The sequence below is a fragment of the Gymnoscopelus braueri genome (assembly GCF_963280865.1).
Source record: "Gymnoscopelus braueri genome assembly, chromosome: 24".
Classification (NCBI taxonomy): Eukaryota; Metazoa; Chordata; class Actinopteri; order Myctophiformes; family Myctophidae; genus Gymnoscopelus; species Gymnoscopelus braueri.
Window position 1 is genome coordinate 4,567,647 of NC_137626.1, and position 9,857 is coordinate 4,577,503.

The 9,857-nt window shown below is 44.0% G+C and overlaps 1 protein-coding gene across 1 annotated transcript in view; it reads right to left on the bottom strand.

Moving 5' to 3' along the window:
- The window catches only part of LOC308080239 (double-stranded RNA-specific editase 1-like), a gene marked incomplete at its 5' end in the record, with an annotated part of 31,163 nt that extends 22,170 nt beyond the window's left edge, over positions 1-8,993 (bottom strand). The window contains 3 exons of the mRNA XM_080422015.1: positions 260-1,333; positions 5,681-5,724; positions 8,930-8,993. Coding sequence (XP_080278141.1) covers positions 260-1,333; positions 5,681-5,724; positions 8,930-8,993 — 1,182 coding nt within the window. The remainder of the gene's footprint in view (positions 1-259; positions 1,334-5,680; positions 5,725-8,929) is intronic.
- Positions 8,994-9,857: the final 864 nt, after the last annotated feature.

Here is a 9,857-nt window from a genome sequence, read left to right on the forward strand (position 1 = left end):
GATTTGAGTTGCAAATAATAATAATAATAATAATGAATTACATTTTATATTCAAAGATTTGCACACATTTTCACGATTTTTCAAAAATAGCAGATCTACAAGCTCATAGCGCGGCACTCGGTGCCGCGCTATGAGCTTGTAGATCTGCTATTTTGAATGGGTTAAGCTATAAATAGGCTAAGTTTGAACTTAAGTGTTGCGGTGGTGCAACCTGGGACCTGTTCCCTTTTGGCTGTTCTCCTTCCTAGACATTGCTTACCTGTGGCAGGTGCAGCTGCAGTCCTTCACTGGGTATGGGCTGTTTGGACGGCGCCTGGTCCACCTGCATGTCGAACAGGGCGGAGAGCGCGGCCTGGGCGGCGCGCGCCTTGGCCAGCTTCTTGTTGCGCCCGGAGCCCCGGAAGCCCTGCGCGTCCACCGTCACCGACATGACGAAGCTCTTGGCGTGGCTCTCGCCGCTCTCCGACACGAACTCGTACCTGAGGCCCGGCCGCAGCTCGTTGAGGATCATGACGGGGTTCTTGCTGCCCGTGGTGGGCGAGGCGAAGGCCAAGGGGCCCAACGGGCCCAACGGGGCCTGGGGGATGCAGCTTGGGACGGGCGAGGCCGGCGGCGGGTACTCGGTCCCCGACGAGCCGAAGGAGCCGTCGCCGTTGGACGCGAGGTAAAACGGGTCGTCGGCCGCCCGGGCGGCGGACGACCGCTCGAAGCCGTTGAAGAGGGCGTCGGCGAAGTCGGCCTGGTCGGAGGTGAAGTCCGTGTGCACGGACAGCGTGCGGCCCATGGCGACGTGGGCCTCCGAGGCGTTGGGGAACTGGACGAAGGAGCGCAGGGCCCTCTCCGCCGCGTTCAGCTTGGCCTTCTTCTTGGTGGGGCCGGAGCCCTGGAACGTCTGCCCGTTGACCTCCACCGTCATGACGAAGACGGGCGCGTGGACGGGCCCCGTCTGGGACAGCATCCGGTACTGCAGGCCCGGCTTGACCTCGTTGAGCTGCATGAGGGCGTTCTTGGGCAGGACGGGCCCGGGGGCTTTCTTGCGCTTCTTGGGCTTGTACGCGTGCCCGTTATTGCCCTCCTCTAGGGGGCGCTTCCTGCCGCCGCCCCCGGCGCTCCCGTTGGGGAGCAGCGCGGCCTCGGGCCCCGCCGCCCCCTGCTTGGAGAGCAGGTTGTCCACGTTGCGGTTTTCCTTGACGTCGGTGCTGCAGGAACCTGCGGTGCCCAGAAAGAGTAACTTACAACGCCTTCGATGCAGGACCTTGTAAATGTCAAATTTAAGAGATTCCTTATCTCCCTTTGTAACAGAACTATTGATTTGTGTTCCTTCCTTTGACACCTTATTGTTAAAGGACGACTTTTTGCCCAATGTCAATGTCAACCTATCTTCATATAATGTTTTTTCTACTCTGTCTGTGTCTCATAGGAGGGCTGTGGACACTTCAGAAACCTGCCTACCAGTGACATCATCATTAGGCAGGTATTATTTTTTTCAAACAAGATTTATATATGTTTCATTTACATTTGTATTAACGCAAGATCAATGGCTTCCATCATAGCATGCTAACTTTCCAGGAATAGAAAGCCTGCAGTTTCTATTAGCTTGGTTTCCCCATCGATGATGTCACTGGTAGGCAGGGTTTCTGAACTGTCCACAGCTCTCCTCTGAGACACAGACTGAGTAGACAGACATGGTGCCATGTTATCATGAGCATTAGTGAGGACCAGTTATATGAACATGGCTGAAGTTATCCTTTAAGTTTTAGTTTGTGGATAAGTTGTAACAGTAACATTAAAAAAAATAAGATTGATAAGCTTGTGGCCATATTTAGGTAAATTAATAATTAAAAACAAAAAATGAAACAATACCAAATGATTAATAGCACAGGTGCATCTAGTATTAAATGCAGTAATTTAGGCTATATATATATATATGTAATACTTCCTTTAACTACTGAAGGTAACATCAAATACTACATAAATATGGTAAACTATTAAGTCAATGAAGCAACATTTTAATGTCTGTGGATTTATTTAGATGCGGTGATCATCTACATACTATCAAACATATATTTGCTATTTAGATTAGTATCAATGCTGCTACAATGTCTGATGAACCAAACAAAAAAATATTTTTTTTTCTCTTGACATTGCTATAAGTGCTACACAGCCTGCTTTTAACCGATAGGCTACTTTGTTGTAATAATGAGTTGCTCTGGATGCACTAGGAACACATATCAGCGGGCCCTGTTAACAAAGTTGATGGAACTTAAGGTAAATTTCCATTTATAACATCCTCCAGCAAAAGATCGATAGGTTACTGCTTTCGGTGCTCAGGACGGAAAGCCATCCTATAAAAAGTAGCAGGTTTAGGGGAGGCTGTGAGGGGAGAGAGGGGAAATAATTGAGTTGTTCTTTGCGATAATGAAGCCCAAGGGCCTGACACGCCTGTTCACATTGTCTGTTTAAAGGTAGGGTAAGTGATATGTGTTTGGTTAGAACAAAAAGTAGTTTTCTGTTAAAATGTTAAAGCTCTATATTCTGATAGAAATCATGTTGTTCAGTGTTTGTTCAGTAACAGGAGTCTCCCGGTCTCTCCAGCTCTTTAATAAACTTAGAGAGTACCCATTTATCAGCTTAATTTGTTATCGTGTTCGAGTTCCAATGTTGTCTGCTGGTTTCTTCGTGTCATCACTTCCATTTTCACTTGTTTATTCTGTATCCTGTCTGAGTTCTCTATCCTGATCCTCTATTCTGTTTAATAAAGAGCTGGAGAGACATGGACACCCCTGTTACTGATGATGATTTCTATCCAAAAATATAGAGCTATTTAACACTTATCTTAACCAAAGAAAATCACTTACCCTACCTTTAATTTACAAATGGTGTCACATAGTGTGGATGGTCTGTGCTGCACATCAAAGCTCCAAAATGGAACTGAGCTCTGAGAGGCGCATCAACAGGTTTTGACATGGCGTGTCCAACGTTTCAGTGTTTCAGGACCTTTAGACTTGTCAAAAATCAACTGAACCACAAAACATTCTCGATGCGTTTGATCAAAAATCTGGCAGGTCACTTCCAACAGGAAAGAGAAGAAGAGAACAGAGAATTAGCGCGTTAGGTCAGAGATACAACATTAAGTGTTCCTCTTTCACCACATTTGTGCCGAATGTGGTGAAAGATGCTGAATTTGGTCACGCAGATCAAGCCATTAAGACCAGGAACGCATCTGTGTCATTTTAGATTTTAGCTACAACCATTAAATTATACTTTGGCTATATTCACAAATATCAGATATACAAGCTCGTAGCACGGCACTTGAATATCTGCTATTTTTGAAAAAATCGTGAACATTTGTGCAAATCTTTGAATGTATATTTTTTAAAGAGAACATTTGTAAAATATTTTGTTCCAGGGACCCCCCAGGAGCAAAGATTTGAGTTACAAATGTTCGCTTTAAAAAGAATATATATATTCAAAGATTTGCACACATTTTCAAAATTTTTCAAAAACAGCAGATCTACAAGCTCATAGTGTGGCACTCGGTGCCGCGCTATGAGCTTGTATATCTGCTATTTTTGAATAGCCAAAGCTATTCAATTCGGAGAAAGTAGCTGATCTACAAGAGAAAATAGGCGATCAACAAGCTCAATGCAGCGCGTTGTGAGCTTGTTGATCGCCTATTTTTTGGAGAATAGATTTGGTGTACAGAGGGAAAAAAAGGAGGGATTAGAATAGAACCATGGGTGACCCCAGTCAACAGAAAGATCGTTGAAACGTTATCGTTGAAAATATTCAGATAGACAATCATTGCTATGGAGCGTTTCAATATAACACACATCGCCCCATCTCTGCAGCTGTTTAGTAAACAAACAGAACATATTATGTTCAGGTGGGTTACAAATTACATCCTATCAGGAGAGAGAATCACACCAAAGATCGTTCATCGGCATACATTTAATAGTGTTACAGTTCCAACTGTGTGTGCTAATGTATTTGTTTTACAAACTTCCAATTTGACTTGTTTATATCCTTGGTCGTGTAAATGTATTTTCTGTTTACTAAAGAGATGGAGAGATGAGGAGACCTCTGTTACTGAACAAACACCCTCCATTGCTATGGGAATATAGAGCTATTTAACACCATATTTTTATTTATATATATATATATATATATATATATATATATATATATATATATATATATATATATATATATATATATATATATATATATATATATATATATAGCTAGCCCCATCCCCCATCAAGATAGCGTCACAATAATGTCACTTTGACCATTATTGTATACTTTGTCTATTAAAAAATAGCAGATATACATACAGGTTCAGATTGTGTCAGGAAGCAGCTCTTGACATCCATAATCTACCCGTGTTGACACATTTAACCCATTCAATCCGGGAACGCATCTGTGTCACTTTAGATTTATTTGGCTATTCAAAAAAAATAGCAGATCTACAAGCTCATAGCGCGGCACCGAGTGCCGCAGATTTTTCGAAAAAATCTTAGAACATTTTTGCAAATCTTTGAAAATACAGACCTGGAACAAACTATTTTGAAATGGGGAAGGGGGGGGGGGTCCGCCAAATACATATCATTTTGGGGGTCCTTGAAATGAAAAAGGTTTGAGAACCACTGATATTATAGCGACATAGGTTTTTCAGAAAACTGTTAGGATTTAGAAGACATTTGTAGGATCCCCCCAGAAGCAAAGATTTGAGTTTCAAATGTTCGCTTTAAAATATATATTCAAAGATTTGCAAAAAAAATCCAAATTTTCAAAAAAATAGCAGATCTACAAGCTCATAGGGCGTGCTCTGAGCTTGTAGATCTGCTATTTTTTTTTTAATAGCCAAAATAAATGTGAAAATGACACGAGATGCGTCCCCGGTGTTAACGGGCTATGACATCCATATAATCTGCCCCGTGTTGACACATTTAAAGTGGCTGTCACTGTGTTGTGACGCAGCCTGTCATCCTGACACACGTCCACACACAATGGGCTTTGGGCTCACTGTCACAGCACAGAACGCAAAGGAAATAACCAGCAAGCCAGAGGGGAGAAGAAGAAGAAGAAGAAAAAAATATCATAAAACATAAACACAATAGCATCTTAATGCCCTGAGCAACAAGCAGAGTGATTATAGGTCTGTAGGGGAAGGTGGGGAGAGAGAGAAAAAGAGCCTTCATACTGTAGCACATCGTGCTGCACTTCTACGGCTACGGTTTTATTATTACATTATAAAACATACATCAACCACTTTAGCCCTATTTTAGGCTATTTGAAAATAGCAGATCTACAAGCTCACAACGCGTCGCACCGCGACGCGTTGTGAGCTTGTAGATCGGTTATTTTCAAACGTTTTAGCATTTTACTTTTGGTACTATTAAGTACATTTTGATACCAACACTTTTGTACTTTTACTCAAGTGACATTTTGAATTCCCGGACTTTTCCTTGTAACAGAGTACCTCTACATTGCGGTATCGATACTTTTACTCAAGCAAAAACATTTGAGTACTTTTTTTCCCACCACTGCCCTTGGACAACCTTGACTTATAGCGCCACCATCGCGCATCGCTCATGCCTGTTATAGCGAAACCCCCCTCCCCCCCTTCCCCCCCCCCACTATAATCCACACACTCTCTCTCTCTCTCTCTCCCTACCGGGTTCACTTCAGCTTCACGCAGAGACCAGGGGGAAAGGATTACTGGTGTCCAAACACAAATCACAGAGTATTTACAAAACGGGGATCCGTCCCGTTATAGCGCCGTGGCGGAAACAAAAAGCCAGGCAGCGGGCCAAAAGGCGCCAAAGTGTCAATTTTTTTTGCTATCTGGTTCAGCGTCTTTGAGCAACAAAGATAGACAGCCACTTGGGCTTGAAAATGGGTTTGAAAATGGGTTTGCCCTCTCATCCTGATAGCGGGTTCGGATCTGTCCCCCCCCCCCCCCCCCCGCCAGCTAAATAGACGGCTTATCGAGCTCAGCTTGCAATTTCTTCCAAATGAAACGGAAAGAAACAGGCTTTTTGTTTTTCTTGAGCAGACCGCCGGCCGGCCGGCCGCTCTATGAATGCCGTGAGAGCTAAAGTAAAAAGCCGCTGCCACGCTAAACTTCACAAAGAATCTTCTGCATGATCCAACCTTTTCCTTAACCCATTAAAACCAGGAAACGCATATCTGTGTAACCACTTAAAGGGATAGTTCACCCCCAAAATGATTTTTTTCCCCCCTCCTATCGATTAGTCACCCCGTGGAGATTCTAAGCCAATTCCAATGATTTGATGACCGGCAGCGGTCCCGTCCCGGTAGGAGAGTCTCACAGAGAGTCTCCTTTGTGTCTCCTACCGGAACCGCTGCCTACCGGTCCGGAATGAATTCAAGTCTCCATGGGGTGACTAATCTTTTGGGTGAACTATCCCTTTAAGCCAGTATTTTATACTTTGGCTATTCAAAAATAGCAGATACACAAGCTCGTAAGCTTGTATCTGCTATAGAGCACAGAAGTCCTGACGTCACTCGTTCATCCCCAGGTTTGCGGAAGTAATTTCTCTATGGAGAATAACATTGGGTCATCTTAGAATCGTCTCATATAAGAATTGTGGTCCAAAAATAAACACCGCGTGTCGGCGTTATTGTCAGGGAGGAGGTTCTGTATCGTTTATGATAGTCAGTCACTTATATTTGATACAGTCTGTTTCTAGCGAAAATGTAACTAATTCGGCGGAAGTAACATTAGCGTTTTCTCACCGTCAGTTGATGCTTCATATCCATAAGAGTCAACACGCCGGGGTCATTTGTTTATTTTTGGAACACAGTTCTTATTTGACGCGATATTAAATACGTCTACGGGATTCAGAACGGGGGTGGAAAACTGCGAACCAGGTAGACAAACAAAGGATGTGTAAATGACGTCAGACTTCGGCGGTCTATTGCTTACGAGCTACGAGCTTGCAAAATATTTTAATATATATATATTTTTAAAGTGAATATTTTTTACTCAAATCTTTGCTTCTGTGGGGTCCCTGGAATTATTTATTTTTTAGATGGGGGTCCGTGGCCAAATACATATACTTTTGGGGGTCCTTGGCATGAAAACGTTTGAGCACCACTGATATTATAGCAACATAAGCGTTTAGGATTTAGAAGACATTTGTAGAATCGTTATCTCAGGTCTTGAAGAGTTAAAGACCCCCACTTGGGCTTACGCCTGCCATGGTTTATACTTGGTTGCGCCGTCGTGTCGTGCAGCGCACGGGAAATAGTCGATCTATAAGCGCACAACGTGAGCTTGTCGATCGGCTATTTTCAGTGAGCGACACAGACTGGGCGACTAATATATAAATCTAGGGGCTTAACGGTGGTTTGAGTCCTGAATGGACCCCCCCCCCCCCTGCATCTATAGGTGTCATTCAGGGGGGTTTTAGGGAGCTTTTTGGTTGAGAGCAGGGGGGGGGGGGGTCAAGCTTACAATCAACCATCAGAATGGACTGAAATGACACGGCAGATACACCCTGACCCTGGGATTAAGCTCTGATCCTGCGTCTCCCGAGCAACGAGGAGGAGGAGGAGGAGGAAAAATGTGTTGGGTGCCGTGTTTTCAAGGACAATCTAAAACGTATAGGAGAATGACAAACACAATGGGTGCATCCACACATAAGATGCAAGTCATCGGAAGTCCCATCCACTCCCATGTTATAGGAAAAAACGGATGCGCGTCTGAAGCTCATATCCGGGTTCCGCTCTTCCTTGAGTAACGGCCAGAAATGGCCGGAACCGGAACAAGGGCCTGGGACAACTAGCGTCAACTAGCATCTTATGTGTGGATCCACCCAATGAGAGGCAGGGAGGGAGATTTAAGCTTGAGTTGATGTATTTACGTTTCCTGGAGTCACTCTTTCTATCTTTAATAACAACCTAGCCTTAGATCAAGACTATCGTAGATGTGTTTTATCGAGTCTGACTTTTACTTTCGCGTCTACGAGAGTCTTAGCTCCACCCCCCCCCCCCCAGTTTGCCCTGAGATGTCACCAGTAAAGCCCGTATTTCAACAAATGCAAAATATAATAATTTGCCTGCCACAAATGTTAAGTCTGGCGTGTTTGTGCAGAGTATTAGTCCATATTTTTCAATAAAGAAGTGTTTTAATCCCGTCTGTGGCCGATTCTGTAGGAAGTTTCCAATGGGCGGTTGTGACCGGGCGCATCCGGTGAAAGCCGGAATTACACTCAATGTAAACAGGAAGTAAACGAGGGGGAAAAAATGGCGTTCGGCCACAGACGGGATTAAAACAAATCAAATATGGATTAATACAATGCGCAAATACTCCGGACACCTAGCTAACATTTGGGGCAAGCGGGTAAGCACCTTATCTTTTGCATTTGTACATGTTGGGAGAAATACGGGCTTTACTGGTGACATTCCAGGGCAAACTGGGGGGGGTGGCTAAGACTCTCGTAGATATAAAAGGACCACCAGGGGTCCTTGAAGGGGGTTCCAGGGGGTCCCCAGCTGAATGATTGATAGCTAGGAACCAAATGGATCCATAAAGTTCTGTAACTCTTAGAGTGTACAAATGGAACCAAATGGCCAAATGGACCCTTACAGGTCTGTAACTCTGAGAATGTGCAAATGGAACCAAATGGACCCATTTATGATTATGGGTCCATTTGGTTCCATCAGCACATTCTCAGGAGTTATAGGGATCCGTTGCCTACTGCATGGCAAACTTGGGGTCCTTCAAATAAATAAAAATAAGTGTGATAATAATCACTGGTCTAGGAAATTAGAGGTGATTGCTTACACCCACTGCTTCTGTGTGAAAACAACAAGCCCTCGTTCCAAGTTAACTTTAAACGCTTGTTTGTTTGTTTGTTAGTTTTTTTCCTCCTGTAAAGGTCAAAGGTCAACTCACTCATGCTGCCCTCTCCGTCTCCCTGCATGGCCAGCAGCCTCTGTTGGCCTCGGTGTGGACGCATGCCGGCTCGCCCTGCAGGACACACACACACACACACACACACACACACACACACACACGCACACACATAAAACTCATTTAGAGGGACACAGTTCACTCGTGATTCTCTTTACATTTGACTGTACAGTCTGCTCCTCAGCCCACATGGGACTTTGACTTGGTGTTTAAACGTTTTTGGACATTTGTGACTAAGGGGGCCATGGGGACATTTTTCAGTTCTTTACAGATTATGAAAGTACAGAATGCAACCTTTCAAATGATGTGTTGCTTATTGAAATTGGAAAATATTTGAAGAAGTTATGTGTCATTTGAATCTTGTCTAACCAGAATTGTCAAAGCACATTTAGGCATTTCATAGGCTCTATGCACAGCAGCCATATTGTAAAGAAATTGGGCCTCTTCCTTACTTCCTTCACAGGTGTTACCAATGATACTAATGAAGGCTCTGTTCCATTTCGTGTAGCACTAGTGGTTCCCAAACCTTTTAATTTCAAGGACCCCCATAACTCTGAGAGTGTACAAATGGAACCATTGTACGCGAGCGTGCGCACATCAGCACTCATGCGCGCGCGCACGGGTGCGCGTGCATGCGTTAGGTGTCCTCTTTTTGGGAATTCAGAGTATGGTCACCCTGTGTATGTTTAGTGAGTCTGTACTCAGAAAGTCCACTTGTCTATGCTCTGGAAGAACAGTAAATACTTTTAGGTTTGTCTGCTCTGCCTGTTGCCTGCTTATGGGTCCTCCTCCAAACCCACTCTGACAGACCGGCTACATGGGTGTATTTATTTATTTTGAATTGAACCGGCACGTTCTATTCATTGTTTACAATTAAAATACATCTATATGGTGCCTCAGGCGACGATTG